The 21675-nt window shown below is 41.1% G+C and overlaps 1 protein-coding gene across 1 annotated transcript in view; it reads right to left on the bottom strand.

Moving 5' to 3' along the window:
- LOC136427088 (multiple C2 and transmembrane domain-containing protein 1-like) overlaps positions 1-21675 on the bottom strand; it is a 92625-nt gene that overhangs the window by 45610 nt on the left and 25340 nt on the right. The window contains exon 3 of the mRNA XM_066415807.1: positions 14452-14571. Coding sequence (XP_066271904.1) covers positions 14452-14571 — 120 coding nt within the window. The remainder of the gene's footprint in view (positions 1-14451; positions 14572-21675) is intronic.

The following is a 21675-nucleotide window of genomic DNA, read 5'->3' as shown; positions in this document are numbered from 1 at the left end:
TGGACCTGTGCACCTAACATTGGACCTGTGCACCTAACATTGGACCTGTGCACCTAACATTGGACCTGTGCACCTAACATTGGACCTGTGCACCTAACATTGGACCTGTGCACCTAACATTGGACCTGTGCACCTAATATTGGACCTGTGCACCTAACATTGGACCTGTGCACCTAACATTGGACCTGTGCACCTAACATTGGACCTGTGCACCTACATTTTTTACTCTGGGGACACCATTTTTTTTTCTGTATACTAAAAGTAATTGTACTCTTAATATACAGGATATCTTGACATTCAAACTAAAAGAAATGATATAAAAAATTTGAAATTTTGATAGAATTTCAGATTCCCCTTCTGAATAGGGCAGTAAGTTGTGTAATTTTGTGATTATGTTGTTTTTTCTGTGCACCTACATGTTCAGGTTAGGTGCACCAGTGCAGCTTTTCCCAAAAATGATTTTGAGCCCTGACATGTCAAACAGGTCAGTGCTGACTATACACTGGACTAATGTTGAATGTGACTATTACTGAGTATTACTGACTATTACTGAGTATTACTGACTATTACTGAGCATTACTGACTATTACTGACTATCACTGTAAATGCATTTTCGCGGTGGTTCTAAGTTCGCGGCAGCGCTATATATTACAAACTGTGACAGTATTGGACAAAAACATTTTTGCATTTACCGTTCTGAGTATCACCAACTCCCCTGCAGCAGGGCAGTGGCCTATTCATGAGGGCAGCATCAATAAGTGATACTCAGCATTACTGATTATTACTGACTATTACTGACTATTACTGAGTATCACCAGCTCCCCTGCAGCAGGGCAGTACCCTATTCATGAGGGCAGCATCAATAAGTCATACCCAGCAGCCCCAGGATTGACTTTTGACCCAGATTGCCTCCTTTGATCATAAAAAGAGCATTAAGGAATTTTTAAGTCGGCTCATAAAGATTTCTGCCAGGTAAAAGCCTCTCCTGCGGAATCCGCCATCTGGGAGGTCGTAACCTGCTTTTCAATTTCTGACGAGGGCATCCGACGTCATTCTGGCAAATGTAAACTTTACTGCAGAGATTTGCTATGTTATGTATACTGTAGACATTTTCGTGGGTACTTAATTTTACAGAAGGTTGGGACAGGAGTTTTTCGTGTTCGTGTCATTCGTGGTAAAACCTTACAGCAGAGATTTGACTAATATATCTAAAGGTAATTTTTTATTTAGAGGGGAGATTATTATCACCCATAGATGTTTCTACTAAAATCACAAAACTCATTTCCTATTAAATCAAAAGGTATCTGTCAGAACAGGTGGTCCAGAACACGAGATATCAAAACCAAAAGTTCTGCTACAGTTCCGTAGAAAACCACTAGGAGGCCTTGACCTTGGTTTCCCTGAAAGCCTGCCCACCTGCAAAGCGTTACGAAGAGCCATCCTCAGCTACTGCTTCTTGGGCTATCCGTAAATATAAAAAACACACCCGACAAACAAACAGCACGGAAAACATTAACCTTCTTGACGCAGGTAATAAAAGATTGATATTAAAGATTGATATTAAAGATTGATATTACGTCTCGAGACATTAATTAGCAGGATTACTAACCTGAAAATGTCAACGACGATTTCTCATCTCCCGCACAAAGAAGCGCCATTAGGCAGATTGCCTGCTACAGTTCTCTCTCCATTCATCATCATCAACATTAAGGAATATTGTATGAAACGTCAATATTTCATCCCACAAAATGGAAATCTATTGTCTGAGTATCGGCTGGAATCATTAATAACCACATTTCGTGACAGCGGGGCATTCGGTAATGACAATTTCACGTCAGTTACCAGGACATTTCTGTAGAAATAAAGGGCTTAAAGTCATTCCTGGTGCGTTTTGCATTGAGAAGTGTGTTTTTCGGATGGGTATGACAATCATACAATAGAATGAATTCCACATCACACTCGGTCCCAGCCCTCCCACGGGCCATACGGAATATGCAGTGTTGTATTCTATATCTACACAGCCACACAGAGCACTACGGACAACAATATCATTAAATATGCATGACTGTAGTTAGGTTTATCAGGAAGCGAAGACAAAGACGGGTGTCCTGGAAGAAGGTCATCTACCGAACAGGAGACGGGAAAAATGCTCATTATATAAACTAGATATGCTGTATTACAGTTCAATATATTGTACCAATTGTTTTATTAGCACTATGTCTTGATGATACAAACGGTTTGAGGTTTTAGAACTTAAATATCAAACAATGCATGCGGCATGTGCAAATCTCCCAGGAATTTCCTTTATGGATTATGTGCATTATCTAAGATTCTTTGATAGACTTGAAAGACACCTTTTAGTTTGACTTTAATTTTGCAAGCTTTACATGTGCAAGCCAGCTGGGAAATAAAAGCAAGGCAACAAGAGAGATCTCAAAATATCATCAGTCACCACCAATAATAGTATGAAATTGGAATCTTAGGGATTTTGTATTTCAAAGTACTGAAATCTAAAGGGACTAGCAAATATTCTTTGTTGATTGATTTTGCTAACAGTTACAATATTTTTCATGTTAGCAAAAGGAAAAGGGATTCCTGTATGTTATGTACTGATATCTCATACAAACCTACTGTACCTGGTTCTTCACCAAATTCCATTTTATATTTTGCCATGAAACAAGAGACAAAATCAGTGGGCTAAAATGTGCAAACCTTGTCTATCAAATTACCACCCTTGGATCACATGAAGAATGTAATAAGAACCTAATAAGGCATCAATAACTGCTTTCCCACTGACGACCCTTACCCTTTTGCTGTATAACCCCAGCAGACAGGAAATGCTACAGAAAATCTCTAACATCTATGATCCAATTATTCACTTATTTATTCCGACCTTTGAAAAAATATCAGAAAAAATTGGAGACTAATTTTGCAAATTGCAAATTATTGTATTTTTCACTAACACCAGTCCATGCTGTCCTGTATAATGTACATGCAACAGCATGGATTTGGTGTATGTAACTGTCTGTATTGGTAACACATATAGCGCACCCACATACATTCAAAATTAAAATTATTTTTAAGAGAATTATAAGGTAAATAACACCATAAAACCCCAGTACTAGTAATCAGGCAAACCATCAACTGGCATCCTGCTGTTAATGGAACATGTAGAGCCTGCATGAACAAGCTGAGGGCTGTTAGGGTGATTCTATGGGATTTTTTATGATTACAGCAGGTGGTTTATCAAACAATCTGGCAAACAATCACTGCATGCATTCAGGGCTGTTACCGTTCTTTCATTTATTATCGCAGGGACTTGATTTTGTGGTAAAAGGATGTTTTTCTTTTATGTGTGTGTGTTAGGTTCATAGTAGAACCATTCTACAGTACAGTAGTAATACAAGGGCAGGGTGCAAAATACTTTTTTGAGCCAGGTTGCCCATGTTGCAACCTAGGGCAAAATCTAGGTTGCACACCCAAATTTCAGGTTGCTCCAGCAACATTCACCGATTTAGAGCGTATAATACTACTAATATTTCAAAATACAAATTAGATAGTATTGTGTTCCGATTGACCTATTACAACATCTTGTTTTGCCGAGGGCAGCGTGTTTTCATCTTTTTCAACTCAAATTCCACGATCTATGAAGGATTTTGGATGGTTTAAAACGAAAAAGTGTTGATTTCTTTCTTTCAATTGAACATTTACCAAAATTTATGAGAGTGACACTGTGTTTTTGTGAGCTTCCAGGGCTCCGATTGAGATCTTTGGCTCAAAATATAAGGTTGCACACTGCGCTACCTGGGTTTGGAATTAACTTGCACCAACCGAAATATTGTTGCACTGTGCAACGTGCAACCAGGTATTTTGCACCCTGAAGGGTAATATTAGATAATACATATTGGTAATTTGTTTATGATTTCTCAGTGGAGAGATCACCATGCAAACAAAACCACCGCAAATATGAATTACAGTAATCTCTGGGCAGTGCATCCCTGTCCTTGGTGCTGAACTGGTGATCACATAGTTTGAGAACACAACGTCTTGCCAGAGGTTACATAGGCGACTGAACAGCTGGGCACATAAAGACATTGATCTCCTGTTACTAAATGCTACCCACAAACAAGCAAACATTGACTGCATGCAGAACTGTAAATCAATTTATTTTTGCAGAGATTTGATTTTATGAAAGAAGGAAAAAGGATGTTTTTATTTTTTAAGGTTTGCAGTTGAAAGTTTGCACCGTTGTGCAGTACAGTAGCAATACAGAAATTCATACTCGTAGTGTCATGATTTTTCAGTGAAGAGATCACCGTGCAAACAAAACCACAGCAAACATTTCAAGAATTACATTTTCTGTAATCTCTGGAACAGTGCATCCCTGTCCTTGGTGCTGAATTGTGGATCACATCGTTAGAGTACATATTAACCAGAGGAAACAAAGACAACTGGACAGCTAGGCACACACAGTCACTGTCCTCCTGTTACTAAAGTATACCCACAAACAAGCAAACACTGGCTGCATGCAGTCCTGTAGATCTATTTTCACTGGGACCTGATTTTGCGGTAGATGGAGAAAATGGGTTTTTGTGGCATTCTAAGTAGAGGGTCAATCTTACAACTGCACCACAATGGACACTATTACCTGCTAATTTCTCCAGTCACAAACAACCTTCCAGCTCTTAAATCACTTGGGTTGGCTGTAAGGTGATCTATGACCGCTCCAAACAGTTGGGACTAACAGAGAGAGGGTAAAAGTACTGTAATGACTGCTCTAATTCTACACAAACAGCTTATGGAGCCCTCTAGTTCTACTATTTGGGTCAGTATCATTCTAGGCCATACATTCGATGTAACATCAACCTGAGACCTGAATAGAACGTGTCAGCTCATGCATCAATGTGAAGCTTCTACTTCTTCTCCGCACTATTTTAGGGCACCCGCTTGGTGTAAGACATAGAGGAGATCTTAGTTGTGTGTGTCAGCCGATGTCAGATCAGGAATCTTCTGGCTTAAGCATAAAGCGTGATCGGGACCCCCATGCAGACCCTCCGACATGAGACCTGAATAGAATGTGTCAGCTCATGTATCAATGTGAAGCTTCTACTTTTTCTCCGCACTATTTTAGGGCACCCGCTTGGTGTAAGACATAGAGGAGATCTTAGTTGTGTGTGTCAGCCAATGCATCGGTGTGGGCGGAGGTGAGTGCCCCCGGGGGTCATGTTAGAGGATGTGGAGTTACATAAACGTTGTAAAACTCCTCCTCTGTAGACAGTTAAAGTACTGTAAATCTTATTATGTTTGCAATGATTTTAATTTTACAGTTTCCTCTTCACTGCAAATCTATGACTCCACATACATGTACATATATATGCGTTTCCAATGTATTACTACTACTAACAGTGCTACTGTAACAGAATACATATAATTTGTTTTGCCAGTGAACACAGCAATTTGAAAATCATCTTTCCCCTTCTACCATAAAATTAAGACCCCGCAAAAATAAAATAAAACTGTGAGTGCCCTTTGGGGTCATGTTGGGGGATGTGAAGTTATATAAACGTTATAAAACTCCTCCTCTTTAGACAGTTAAAGTACAGCGTATGTTATAATGTTCGCAGCATTTATTTGTTTTTTTATTGTTACCTCTTCATCACGAATTCATGACACCACATATATATATGTTTCCAATGTATTACTGCTGCTAAACTGTACTACAGAAGTGTTTCAACTCCAAATGTAAAACACTAGTACTGCAAAAAATCCACAAAATCGGGTCCCCTAAAAATGAATGCACTTACAGTACCCACCCTGTCGGGTTAATGACCCTGGACTGGTCAGGACTTCAGACTTCTCCTAGGAATTACTGGGGTCAGGGTGGAGGTTATACATGTGTAACTCCTGTTCTCATTTGTAGACAGTCAAAGTACGACCCTATCGGGGTAAGGTTAATGATTCATGGCCAGGACCGGTCAGAGGTTTTGCCTGCGTGTCATCCTGGGTAGTTCCAGGGCTCTTACACAGTCCCAGAGATAAGGGGATCCCAAGAAATACAAGTAACTAGGATGACACTCAGGCTGCAGAGTTTTACTAGACTGGAATAGACTGCTCTAAACACCCTCCAGATTAATTTTGGACTTTCTATTGCACTTTGGACTAATGCTTGTAGCCTTTGACAGCTTATACTTACAGAGTTGATGTTTTGTGAACAACTTCCTTGCCACTTAATGGATCATAATGACCCCCAACGGGGGTCGTCACGCGTCATTGAAAATAAAAAAATCTTCAGATTTTTCCCGAAAATTTTCAGATTTTATGGAAACAACTCTGTAAGTATAAGCTGTCAGAGGCTACAAGCATTAGTTCAAAGTGCAATAGAAAGTCCAAAATTAATCTGGAGGGTGTTTCTAGGGACTATGGACACCCGCGGTGCCAGCCTGACCTTTGGTCTGATCGTGTCTACTGATCATCATGTTCACTGGTCATTAAGGCGCAAAGGTTTTTATCACGTCACAACATTTCAACATTAGATGTAAATGTACATGGCTGTATGCAGGTCACATTGTCATTACCTCCACCACTTTTACTACAGGCTAGGTGCCTCAATGCACGGCTTTTGTGTTGGTACACAGTAGGTCTCATACAGAAGGCCAAGTTTAAGTTGGTGACTATTTCTTTGTTTCACAAACTGGTAAACTGCCGTCAGAAGCAACACAGCAGTTCTGTACAGTTTTTATTTTTTCATTTTTTTATTAGAACTTCAACAGTGCAATACACGTTGGACAAAGGCAGCAATTGCTGGTGTCGTGACCCACACATACTACTTCACACTTGGGTGAAGTGGGGAAAGTCGTGTAAGGTGCCTTTCCCAAGGGCACAACATCGGTGGTGCCGGGGGATTCGAACCCGGGACCACTGTCATTAGCTAAGAGGTACAAGCTGCATAAAACCGAACTGTAAGGTTTTATCCACTCACACTGGTGTGGACACACACCAATGCTACAGCACTAGAGCTGTGTGTACTACCTAAACAAATTCTAGGTACAGGAACACTCAGGTACACGGGTTTAGGTACAGGTACTGTATCGGTACACTGTACTGGTACACAGCTCTATAAAGCACACAGCACTACTTTCACATCTATCTTTGCCGAGCCACAAAACGGATTACCTATAACCAGTATTCTCATATTTGACGGCAAATGAGTGAGACACGAAAGTCTCCAAATTGATAAACAGCCCATTTACGGACTGTTGGTGGCAGTGACATATGAGTGTGGAATTCTGCCTATTGTGCAGTAATGGAAACAATAAACCATGCACAGTATTCACGGCCCTGCACGTTTAAAGGTAACTCATTCCTTTATTGGAAATATGAATAATTTTGGCTAGCAGCTATCTAAAGACAAATCTCTGCAATTGTATTGATTTTTTGGGTCTCCCTCGGATGAATGGCCTCTGAGATATTCCATAGAAAGAAGAGTAGCCGTTGAACATGCACACATACTGATGAATGTAATGGAAATGCACAACTGCGCTGCCGGCAGAATGTCATTTACTACACTCTTGTGAGAAGCCATCATTAAAATGTTGCAGACATAAAAAGATGCAATCAATAAAACTTTGTTGCTCGGACTAGCCCCATGACAAAACTTCAAAATGGCACGACTGAGCCGCCATCGTTTCTAAAACTGACGTTGTACCATATTCTTCACCTAACGTGTGCCACCTAACGTGTGCCACCTAACGTGTGCCACCTAACGTGTGCCACCTAACGTGTGCCACCTAACGTGTGCCACCTAACGTGTGCCACCTAACGTGTGCCACCTAACGTGTGCCACCTAACGTGTGCCACCTAACGTGTGCCACCTAACGTGTGCCACCTAACGTGTGCCACCTAACGTGTGCCACCTAACGTGTGCCACCTAACGTGTGCCACCTAACGTGTGCCACCTGCCATGTTTAACAGCCACGATAGCGCCAAGGATGTTTATCATAATGATTGACATATCTAACTCTCATTTTGCCATCCTGCATTCAATAACTACAGTCAAACCTGGTGCAGGAAGGCACCTCCCGTCACATCATTTAGCCACATCAAAACAGTCCCGTCTATCATAGTTAACCTCACCCTGTCCTCAGCATCCATTTTTCTTCCATTTAGTTGCTGAATCCAGGTTTGAATGTACGTATGGCAATTGCCGGTAACTGATCAATGATTCCTTTGTCTTTTATCGGGGCACCAAAACTAATCTCAATCTTTCAATAACGTAAAGGATTGATCTTGTGCCAAGGCAAGCCCATAGTCAGAACCGTTGTTTGTCCTGCTCTGTACATGCTACTCCAGCCTAGCCTGTTAAGGTAAAGGTTAAGTGGCGGACCTCAGACTGAGGACGAAGCATGATGCTTTTTCACTAGTTATTAGTACAATGTGGCTTCGCTACATGTCATGTTTTCAGCCAAACATGCCAAGTCACCCCTACTCTTCTCAGCATTGTGTAGGTTCTTTTGCATGCAGATCTAGAAGTTTGATGCTATAAAGCTCCCTCATATACGGGGCCACTGGCTTTACGTCCCCATCTAAACAATAGGAAGATGCAACACTTTTCCGGTCGTGCCCAGACCCCGGCGCGAACCCGGGCTGCTGGCTCCACAGGGTCTAACCAGCTGTGGCAAATCAGCAGAGTGCTCAGATATCATCGTCGTGATCATCCCCTGATGGTTCGGGCCGTTCCAGAGACGAGATTTGGGTCAGGGGGAATCACCGTTCCATTCCGGCCCGATGAGATGGGACAATGCACGACCCCATCAAACTACATCGATGTCCCAATAACAGCATTATTCATACTGTCCAGATTAACAAACTACATTGATTTCCAATGGTAGCATTCATACTGTACAAATCAACTTAGCCCTTCCATTCACAACTAAGGAGAAGGAACATTATCTTATGAATAATTGACATATTTCTCAACGTTTAAATCTTTTTCAAAATGCACACGTATATCAAAATGCTATGGAGGACAAAAAGTACTGGAAGAGCTTTTATTTATCTCTTCTTCACTGAAAACAGATTAACAATGTTGATGGTAATGTAAGCCCTCACGTGGCTGCACATGATATTCCAACAACGTCTTGACACATGGTGGTAATTTTGTATATGATTAGTATATTGAAGTTATTATATTATGTTATCATTATGATTACCTTTGTTTATATTTATGTTCAGTTCACTCAATTATGTTGAACAATTTTTGGTATTAGTTCTGGGTTTCCTTATATACTATTATCTATACAATGATTCCGTTTTTATGTTGACCTCTGACCTCTCCGCTCATTTTTAAGTTCATCATATTTGATTTTGTATGATTTACTATCTAACAATTGTTTTCGTTCTTCTTGTATTTGATTTAATTGTATTGTTATTGTTATTGCATTGATAAAATTGTATTTAATTAGGAGGACTCCAGGAAGATTAGTGTATAAATTGTTGTACACTAATGGAGATCTTAATAAAACAAACAAACAAACAAACAACACTTTGTTCAGTTCCCTGACTGTGATATTTAGTAAGAGGCAACACTTAAGACATACAAAGCTCTCCCTGAGTCTCTCCTCTGTAAAGTAATGGTTCGTTTCATGAACAAAGCTGTCCAACATGGAGTACAGAAAGCCGATGGGCTGTCATCATAATGAGAACATTCCATTTCCATGACAACAGGTCATCAATATCAAACCACAAACAGCCAGATGCATTACCTATTTGAAAGGAAGCATATAACAGGCCTTATGCCTTATGTCATGCCTGGGCCTGATACGGGTGTTCCGGACCGTGTGATAACTATCCGGATCACATAGGGTTCGGAAGTGTTATCACACAGGCTTCCATAGAATATTTCGAACGCATTTCGAGCGCGCCGGTTGTGCGGCCGTCGGAAATTCGAATACCGGATTCGGGGATTGGAATCAATGTTGCTACAGTTTCATGTTCGAAGACACAAAACTCCCTCAACTTCTGGCGCATTCCGCATTGAAATGTGTGTTTTCTCGGGTGGGTATGACCAAGGTATGACATAAATAAAATACAACACGTTGTATTCCGCATCACCCTCGGTCCCAGCCCTCCCGTGGGTCGGATCGCCCGACCCGCGGTTGGGCTGGTACCTCGGGTGATGCAGAATACCCCGTGTTGTATTCTATATTTATGTTCTCAGCATCCTTAACATAAGTCTCAAATAAAGTTATGATGAAGTTCAGGGTTAGGTAACCATACATTCAACTCAGTTCTTAGCGTGAAACAAACAGGAACAGGTAAAATGACTTTCAAGCTCCTTTAATTTTTTAATCGTATTTCTCTGTAAACCAGAAAAAACAACAGCTGTGGAGATTCTACATCAATATCCATTAAGCTTTCCTCTGGTTCAGTCCATTTAGTCAATCAATGGACATGAAAGGAGCTGATTTGAACAATGGACTAAATCCATCAGACTCCAGCCCAGTTACTGAGCACAATGAGATCGAGGTTCTGCCACCAGCAGACCACAGTGGTGAGGCAGTACTAGTGGTCTGCAGACGCAAGGTTACCATCCACATCATTGGTTTGGAATTTCTATATCCAGCAGCTGGTTATATTACACTGAACGGCCTGTCACACCTAGCCTTTGAACAGCTAACCATATGCATTGTTTAAAGCTATCTAGCACTAGAACCCCTGTCATAGCTGTTCGTGCAGAATCGGGCAGTTTTGTGATAACCTCCACATCATCGGTTTCCTATATCCCAATGAGTAGAAAAAGTGGACATTTCCTCAGCCATACAGACAAATCAATAGTCCAGCAGCTGATTATATCACACTGAACAACCTGCAACACCTAATTATAACCATTGCAGATCTAACTGTATTGTTTAAAGCTATCTAGCCCTAGCACCCGTCATGTTGTTTGTGCAGAATCTGTCAGTCCTGCGATTACTCCCCATCATCGGTTTCCCATTTCCGGATGAAGGAGAAGTGGAGGTTTCCACTCACAGATGGATCAATAGTCCATTTGAAAAGTTAATTTGGGCGATGGCGATTGCCTGGTCACAGCCGGACGGGTTTCCCTCTGACCTAGATTCACACACAAGGCCTGTAGTACGACACAGGCTTGTAATGACCCAGCTTAAGCACTGCTTGTAATGACCCAGGTTGAGCACTGTTTGTAATGACCCAGGTTGAGCAAGTTGTTTGTAATGACCCAGGTTAGAGTGCTTTTATGGACGCAACAAAAAGTCTGGTGACATTCGCACGGTCAGTGATGATCATGTTTTTCTCCGGGTGTGGAAAGATATTTTCAAATCCAAACACAAAAAGTTCATATTTCAGTAAAGACAACTCCTAGATTCCACAGGATCAGAGTGTGGTTGGAGTCCATGCATGACAGGAAAGGCATGAACAGAACTAGTCTATCAAAGCCTCATAAGTTCGGCCCAGGTTAGGGTACTGTTTGTTTGGCGTTATTGATTTTCCTGTGAAACTGAAAGCTGTTTTGTGACATCGATCATCATGAAATAATGATTTTCTCCAGGTGTGAAAAGATATTTTCAAATCCAAATCACCTCCAATGGAGACAACCTTATTCTCAGTTTCTCACTATGCTATGAAAGATGGATAGCATGAAAACGAGTTTAAACTGTAATTTCCAACACCAAAAAAAAAATTGGACTTACCCAAATTTTCGACCGTACGACATCGGTCTTTGTCAAGGAATGATCCATTCACCGCTGGGGTGAATCCACTACTCACGGAGTCACGTGTGCTATCTGCATAACGTGACGTCACCCCAGCGGTGGATGGATCACTCCTTGACAAAGACCGATGTATTACGGTCGAAAATTTGGGTAAGTCCAATTTTTTTTTGGTGTTGGAAATTACAGTTTAAACTCGTTTAAGAATGATTTCTACCAAGTTGAACACAGATGAACTTTCAAGCTATCACTATACTTTTTTATTTGTTTGTTTGTAGCCTCCATTGCAGACTCCTTCTGGCCGTCTTCTTTTTCAAGTTACTGTTTTGGAAATTCTTATTGCATTTTTCCCTTATTCCTCATGACGGAGGCTAACTCGTACAGTTCTCTGCTTCTTGTCAGCTGTGCCAAATCTTCTCTCCAAACTCAGAGCATCAGTCACAGCAGTACACCTGTGTCGCTGATGTTATCTATTAGGGGAAGCTGGGAGGATTTGAAAGACAGTTTATGCCAACACAACCTTTCGTCAAATGAAGACATTACAGACACAATCTGGGCATTTGCCACAGAGTCCTTTATAGTCAGACTGCTAATCTGGAGGAAGGAAAAATGAGCCCATAACTATATATAAATAGTACATGCCATGTTTATGCCAGTACAAGCAAGGGCATCGAACTGGAAGCGATTTACGTTGTTAGCAGAAATTGCAACTAAAAATTCATTCTCCACATATTGCCTCAGTCATACTCATAGATCAATGTGTTGTTATGAACATTGTGCCATATGCCGCGCTGCCTAAAAATGCACATAAGTCAGTCGCCTAGGAAAAACGAGCCGCTATAAAATAATAGAATATGCCGGTACAAGCATGGCCACTGGGTTGGAAACATGGTGCATGTGATAAATGTTAACTGTTAGCGAAAAATTGCAGCTAAAACTTCCTTCTCAACAAATTGCCCAATAGATCAAGTGTTATTAAGAATGTGGTGCCATCTGTTAGTTATGCTTTCTAAATATGTACATAAACAAATCAACATGGCTTTATGTTAACTGTTAGCAGAAATTGCAGCTAAAACTTCCTTCTCCCCATATTGCTAATAGATCAATGCTTAGTTAGAACGAGTTGCCATATGCCGTGCTGCCTACATGAGCGATCTCCAGTGGAGTGCATCCGCTGAGCAGCAGTCTGAAACATTTAGCGGCCAGAACGAGATATCGGCTCTAACACTTCATCTCTGCTGTCAACGTATGGAATGGGTGGTTTGTCACTGTCTGGGGTAACAATGTGTTCCACATATCATCAGGTCAAAAGGTTCAAGACTGAAAATATTCGTGGCAAAGTTATTCCTACTTATATCAATGTTTCTGTCATTCTCAGGGCTCCAAAAACCACCTGTACATGCAGGCTACTGTAACTACAGAAATGTTTGCAGCGGTTTCACATATACGTTCGCGGTTTTCGCAGTAAGCTCTCTGCCATGATTTTTTTTCCCTCCAACCCCCTTGTCTATCTATTGTTTCAAACCAGAACTAAAAAACACGGCGAACACTCCATTTTCTCCCTACTGCAACTTCCAGTAGTACAGGTAAACCTGAACCTCAGGTGGTATTGGCAAACACCTATCCCTTCCAGCTGAATAGTCAATCATTCAAGACTAGAGAAACCTCAATAAAACTTTCTACATTTTAATAATTTTGTACCTTTCCTCTGCATTTCTACATCATGACCGATGTGGGCAGGGCTATGGGATCGGTCTATAGCACCTTTCTGGGTGTTCATCTACACCCCCAAACACTCAATAGAACAATCCTTTTAATGAGGTATTGAAAAACCCACACCACGTCCTGACTGTGATTACATGCGGCCAATTCTGCAGCTTCAACTGGTAAAAGGTCATTACGGATTGGTCAGGAAGTGGTGATTAGGACATGGCTGGGATCACGATAACCATTATCAAACAGGTTATCATGGGATAATCATTAAAAACCTATTATCAGTAGATAACCGTTATCAAACAGGTTATCATGGGATAATCATTAAAAACCTATTATCATTTCAAAATCCTTTAACATAAAGCCATGTTGACATACTGGAAGTCTGATTATAACACTGAAAACACATGATGCATATTTGTATATGCATAAAAAGCGATGTAAGATATACTTAATTAAAAATTAAATGTTGAAATTCACTGACTTCCTAGGATTCTATATATGTACAATTAAATCAACATTATGGGATACAGGATCATGGTTTAAGAGGGTTTATGAAGGTTGCGCATGCAGGAATTAATAATATTCCTATTCTTTTTAATTCGATATCTACATTGGACAAGGTTTTCCATGAATTTACACATCTATGAAAATATCATTATTCATATATTATAGTAAAGGAGGCAAAAGATCTGACTCAATGCCAAATGATTAGTATTGAATGGAATAGAATGCATTAGCGTATGGAATTGTATGATAGATGATTACATTTATTTCTAGTGTTATAATCTGAAAAATCTAAATTAGGAAATTGTTCTGAACAATGATGTAATGATTAAGAAATTGTTATGGAGGTTTATGTAATGATCAGTAATTGTTAATTTCAATTAAGTGGTGATGATTATTAATTACAATTATGAGATGATTAATAATTGTCCTGTAGTTGTTAATTACAATTATGGTATGATTAATAATTGTTCTGGAGGAACAGAGATATCAGATAACCCCCTACCTCTTTGTCCGGAGGCCCAATTTCTGTTTCGAGATACGAGAGTGTTCCTATGTGGTGCGTTTGCCCCTCATGCATACCGGAGTCCTCATGACCATCATGCACGCGCTCCCCCAAACACACCTGTAGGGCACAGAGCGGTCGGTGTGGTCATCGTCACAGTCGTACACACAGTAACACTTAGAACTAACAAACCCTAACCCAAACCCTAAACACACCTGTAGGGCAGAGTGGTCAGTGTGGTCATCGTCACAGTCGTACACACAGTAACACTTAGTACTAACAAACCCTAACCCTAAACACACCTAGCCTGTAGGGCACAGAGCAGTCGGTGTGGTCATCGTCAGTCGTACACACAGTAACACTTAGTACTAACAAACCCTAACCCTAAACACACCTAGCCTGTAGGGAACAGAGCAGTCGGTGTGGTCATCGTCAGTCGTACACACAGTAACACTTAGAACTAACAAACCCTAACCCTAACCCTAAACACACCTGTAGGGCACAGAGCGGTCGGTGTGGTCATCGTCAGTCATACACACAGTAACACTTAGTACTAACAAACCCGAACCCTAACCCTAAACACACCTGTAGGGCACAGAGCGGTCGGTGTGGTCATCGTCAGTCGTACACACAGTAACACTAACAACTAACAAACCCTAACCCTAACCCTAAACCTAAACACACCTGTAGGGCACAGAGCGGTCGGTGTGGTCATCGTCACAGTCGTACACACAGTAACACTTAGTAGTTAAGTCTCAAGTAGTTAGAACAAACAAACCCTAACACTTAGAACAAACAAAATGTGGCATCCTGTGGCACAGTCGGTAGGGTGTTTCACCACTTTCCTCAATCCACTCAGTTGAAAATGAGCACTAGCTTTGGTTAGGGTCCCTCGGATAGGACGTTAAATGGAGGTCCCGTGTTTGATGAGAGAAACACCTCAGGCTTGTTAAAGAACCCGCCCCACACACACCTGCACAGAGAGAGGGCAGTCATCTGTTGGTTCAGTCATCGACTCAGTCATCGTCACACATTAAACAGGAATAGGGGAAATGCTGTTACTGAACTCGGAGTTCTCAATATTGCACAGTCAAACCTGTCAAACCGATAAAATCTGGTCAATGCGAACAGGTGGTCACTATAGGATTCTTGATTATTGAGTCAAAAATCATCTAAGGGACCACCAAAAAGTTTTCACATTGGTCCTTACATAGAGGTATGTTCACTGGTGCAGGTTTGACTGTACGGTGTACCTGTAAAATCTGTTATCCGGACTTAAATAGCAGATTCAGAAATAGATGACAAGTTGATAGATGGTTCTGTTTTTACTCCCTGGTATCTTTTGTTTGGAAGGCAACATCTGTAGACTCTCCCATTGGCACACTTACAGAAGTCACCGCGTGTCACTGACACTTTTCAGCCTGCAAACACGCCAGCTTGGGGTGCACAACAAAAAGGAAGTCTCAAAATAATCAATAAGGTAATTTGTTGGACTGATATCTTGAAATATACTAAGTCTTGCACATGCTGCCACGTATCATGTTAGTGGTTTAATACCTTCGCTACATCAGCAAAGTTCCAGCGAAGTTTCAGTGACAGGAATTTGTCTGCATCCCTCCAAAAGGACAATGGGTAAGTCCAATAAATTACCATCTACTGACAGTTTCATAATTATGAAAACCTCAAATTAAAAGCATTTTATTCTACTTTTTACCTTCTAAAAGTCAAGTTAAGTTTAGTGGTTGTTCCAGTTCATGCGTGTATTTCACCAGTAGTCCTTGACTAGTGGTCTGAGTAAAGGTAAGTATGCTTCAAAGGTATGAGGAAGCACTCAGACGCCCGCTATGGTTGTTAAGAAAGAACAGAAGTGATTTCAACGGCCCTTAAGTGGCTAGGCTGGAGACAAGAACATCTCACTCCGACCCTTAAGGGATAAAGATAAGTGATACAGATTGTAGGGTGCTTCTTCCATGGAGACACTGCCAGCATCTGAAATGGGTGCATCTTACACTTTTTATGCTGTCTGCAGCTGTATGTATAGAATACAAATATATCTGAAACAGTCGGGTACACTGAAAACTGCCTAAGAAGACCACCTAGGAGACCGATATAACCAGTCTATGTGGACAGGTGGTCACTATAGACAGGATTCTTATTGCTTGTGTCATTGGAAAAATTATCGAAGGGACCACCAAAAAGTGGTCAGCTTGGCCAGGTGGTCCTTATGAGGCTATGTCAAGGTGTACAGGTTTTTACAGGTTTGACTGTATACAGATTTTACATTATCTATGTTGTCTGACCATATACCGATATAGGATGCAAATAATATCAACAGCCAGATAAACCTTGACAGTAGTTTCCAAATTGTATTCTCGGTAGGATATACTGTAAAAGGGTAAATTTTTGCAGTGGATTTAAGTTCACGGTTGAAACTGCCATGCAGGGTGTTACAATAAAATGGGAAATGTTCGCAGCGGTCTCACACAAAAGAACATTTGCAGTGAAGAGGTCACTGTGAAAAATGTGAACGTAAAACCATTGTGAGCATTCCCCCTTTTGCAGTATTATACTGCACTGATGAATAATGCTGAAGAATTGCACTGTGGGGAGGAATAAGTGCATCACCCACAAACCCTGTGAATAATTGACACCATCGGAGCATATGGAATCTGAGCCATGTGGAATTTCAGGGCTGTAAGCCCCCTCCTGAGGCCCCTGTGTGCTGTGGTAGTGTCCAGGATGGACAGACAAGTCGAGCATGAAATAACCTGGGATTCCTCCAGTCAGAGAACCACACACAAGGCAGCAGCACAGGGAAGGCAAGGATTTAGGTCAGGCAGGATGGGTGGATCATGGACGGCTTCAGATGTTTCTATAAGCTCTTTCAACGTGTGGCTAACAATATGTCAGTCACTGACGGAAGGTAGCCGATGCTGTCTGAAACGTCTGTCAAAATTGTCATCTATAGTTGCTTGTGTAACAGTTACTATTTTTGACGTATCTTATAACCTGGATGTCTAACCTTCATCAACGGCTAATAATATATTACATATCAAGCTGTGCCAGAACAACCTGAATGTAGAATTACATGTCACTGTGGGCAAATTACACAATTTTGTTTACTTCTAAATATTTCTAATCTACTTTTTACAATGCTAGCAATAAAAGATGAACTGTTTGTAAGACAAAGCTCACCTGTGCAGAAAACTGTAACTAAGGGGCCCAAACCTACATGTACACAACTTCTCCATGAGGTTTGAAAGATGAGGACCGTAGCGGCTATTAGCCTAGCATATAGGATGTCCAGAACACAAGATATCAAAGGGCAAACCAGAAATTCTACTGTAGTACTGCAGGAAGCAGCCAGGTGGTCCATACTTAAACTTGTCCTTCCTTTTACCGACACCTACCAATATACCAACTATCATGAAGACACATCAACAACTTCTTGAGTTATACTGTTCACACACAAACGCAAACAAAACGTAACCTTCTATCTGGGCAAAGGTAATAATTATAGCAGAGCTGGTGAGAGGAGGAGGGGCGAGTGGAGAGTCTATTTCTCGATTCACACACGATTCACACGGCAAGGTCACCATCGGCAGGTGAAGGTCACGCGTAATGAGCGTCCGCAGCTTCGGCGGAACACGTGAACAGAGACGATCGATATCTCTGCAGGCAGGAGTCAGAAGTCAGGGAGCAAAATGCATCTTGGTTAACTGATAGATGGATTTGATTGATTTGGCTAACTCTTTAATTCAATTCAAGAGGAAGAAATATGATGATCATGAACTGCGTAATAGATACACCTAACCTAAAACTTAACGTGTACAGGAAAGATTTTTGGTACACTATCATTATCTACACAGAATTAAGTAGAATATCAGCAAAACCTTACAGGCCTCCCTTCAGGGTCTAAATCTGAAATTCTGTAGCTAACTTGAACATTTCTAACACATATTACAAAGTAACAAAGGTTCTGTTATTTTTTCTGACTCTTAAATGTCAAGATTATGCTGTGTACTAGTATACAATTAGTATCTACACAAACCTCTAGAGGTGCACTGGTTCAAAATCAGATGCACAGCTCCAATTTTCGGGATACAAAGGTGCATAATTATTCTTCTTGGTAGTCCTGAAGATGACTGTCAGTGTGTTGCTCATCATTTAAGGGGGATGTGCCCTCATGTGGCTTCTCAATTATACACCCTGTGTATTTCCAGCCCTGTAAGTAGAACATTCCATAGGGGAAACCAGGCTGGTCCTCAGGTGTAATAGGATATGATATAGGAGGGGTGACATGGTCAGACACTAAAGCATCCAAGTATGTAGAAGGCATTATCTAGTCAGCATCTTTCAGTCTCAAACAACCCAGTAAATGTTATGATCCAACCCCATTTCAAGCAACGTTTTAGCCATCATTGCTCTCACATTTGACTTGCAATACAAAAAAACAGCCTGCATACCAGTAATTGGACATAACGGATATAAATACAAGCATCTTATTCAGTGGAAAATTCAGTGAATCTTGACTGACAAACAGATATATCTTACCAGGGCTCAGGTATAATAGGATATGATATAGGAGGGGTGACACGGTCAGGCACTAAAGCATCCAAGTATAAAAAGGCATTATCTAGTCAGCATCTTTCAATCTCAAACAACCCAGTAAATGTATCCTACCCGGAGGCATTATAAATGTAGCTTTAGCCATCATTGCTGCCACATTTTATATTCAGTACAAAGAACAGCCTTCACACAACCGGACATTTGGAATTGCAAATGTCAGAAAAGAAGCATCTTATTCAGAGTAAAATGTGGTGAATCTTGACTGACAGAATCTGATATATCTTGTCAGGTCTCACAAAGAAGGGAAAGCAGCAGGATGTATTTGTGCAACTTTTATCTTCTTCTTCTTGGTTCTCCCATCTTTCATGATGATGGATGAGCAGCTTATAGTTATACAATTATGTTAGAATATCAATAAATGATGTACAAGATCCACAGCAAGCATGCCTCAATACTACATGTAGCTGTACCTAACCCATAAAAGATGGAGTGAAGTCATCCAAATCATCATCATCATCATTTTTCATACAAGTTGGAGCATACATACATTTCCAGAATCCTGAATTTGCAGCGGTCATGTCCACGATAAACACGAAATAAAACCACTGCAACAGTTTTAAGACTTACTGACTCCTTTTCCTTGTCATTGATTGACCACCACAATAGTCTGCATGTAAGACCCTATCTCTATAATATCTATCACCTAACTCAGGGGCTCCTGTAACAGAATTTCCTTGGGGGCTTGTTGGTTCAACTTCAAGAGCTCAGGAGCTGGCCTATGTAGGCCCTGGAAACAGTCCGGCACTAAGGCTAGCTGCCACCACTAGAGTTCCATGATCTACAACTATGGCGTGTATCCACACAATGATGACAATGCTGGCATGACATAATGGCCCTCTTCCTTCCCCAGTCGGACTCACCAGGCCCCTGACTGCTCGTGTGTGTGAGGAATACATGATGAGGGCTGGGACTGAATCAGTGCAGCTGGACGCCTGCCAGCAGTTATCAGCAGAGAGGCTGGGGGTAAAGGTCAAGGTGTGAGCGGTTGTTCAGGGGAGAAAATCTGTTGTTAGTTGAAGAGGGAGGAGAACAACCTTCAATCTAAGTCTCCCTCTCCAGGAAAGAGCAGCGGTCATGCACTGCTATGGTACAGTCAAACCTGCCCAAGAAGACCACTCAGGGGACTGATAATATCTGGTCTATCTGAACAGGTGGTCACTATAGACAGGATTCTTACTCTTGATGCTTGTGTCGATGGGGAAAATCATCTAAGGGACCACCAGAAAGGTGGTCCTTATGTTCATGAACATGTAGTGGTGGTCACCTGTCTCTGTGTAATGGACTATGAAGTCACACTGCTAGAATAAATTCAACCACATTTTAAAAAACACGTCTCCCCTATACAGTAACAATGCTTCCCACCATCTGCATATTGTCTATATACCAGTTGACCAGGCAAACATTATGCACAGGTTTCATAGACATGTTCACCCATAACCCTGTTATACTACCTGATTATTGCATTTCCAGCGACAAAGTTGAGCCCAACCTTCGGAAAACAGCAGGCAGGATTTGATAAAGGATCCGGGCTGTTCCTGCGAGACACATAAATTTGGTTAGCTGAGACGCTCGCTGCTTTCATCCCAGTTTACAGGAACCTGTAGCCTTGCAGGGGGCAACATTATATCTGCACATCTCTGCTATAACAGCTAACTAACGCCGACAGAACTTCGGGAAAACAATTCCACCACTTCAGACTTTATTGGAAGATATAACTATACGATCTCACAGGTGACTTAATCTCTGTAACCTCAAAAACTGCAAATTATGACAGAATGATAGACAAACAATTGGGAATATTAATATTAGATACCCTGTATTCATCCATGTAGTTTTTGTGCAAACTTTCTATAACCTTGAAAGATTACATTATTCTCATATTATCATTATGTTATTACATTATTTTAGATTATATTATCTTTGGCCTTAGCATTTTCTCAATCAATAGTTTACTTTTCTTGCATCTGTTTTCCAGAATATCTTTAAATTCTATGATGTCCTAAATAAAAGGTATGGTTAGCTGTAAGTTATGATCAGACAGTGGGGCATTCCCTACTAAAGATAAACCTGCTATTCTTATAACAGCACAAAAATAAAAACGTGCGACCTTGGGTACTGTTATTCGGCTGTCAATCTGCAAAATGAAGTCGTCAACAAGAAAAAGGTCTGAACAGCGATTCATCCTGATGGAATCTTCACTGTCAGATGAACAGGTGACCTCTAGTAGCCCCAGAAGCCATTAAGACATAAAAGACAGCCTCCAAGTCAGGCATCTGTGATTTATGTGCTGCTGCTGACTGATTTATGTCTGGGTACAGCCTGTGGAAAGCCCAGTGGACTGCAGGAGGAGGTCCTGTACCTCACAGTACCTGGCATTCAGGTTTCTCAGCTGGGTTCTGCACAGTGGAGCGTTCACTGCAGAGTCACCACCAAGTACTAAAATATCTCAGGAGGACGAGACTGGCATAATCATGTCTCCTCTCAAGGTTTTCTATCCCAGAATTAGAAATTCAAGGGTATTCCTGAAATCAAGGAGGTCCCTATGACCTCTTTGTCAACCTCCTTGCTGAAACAGGGTAAATTTTATGTGCCACA

Source organism: Branchiostoma lanceolatum, chromosome 2 (genome assembly GCF_035083965.1).
Source record: "Branchiostoma lanceolatum isolate klBraLanc5 chromosome 2, klBraLanc5.hap2, whole genome shotgun sequence".
Lineage (NCBI taxonomy): Eukaryota > Metazoa > Chordata > Leptocardii > Amphioxiformes > Branchiostomatidae > Branchiostoma > Branchiostoma lanceolatum.
This window is presented reverse-complemented; position numbering and strand designations above follow the sequence as displayed.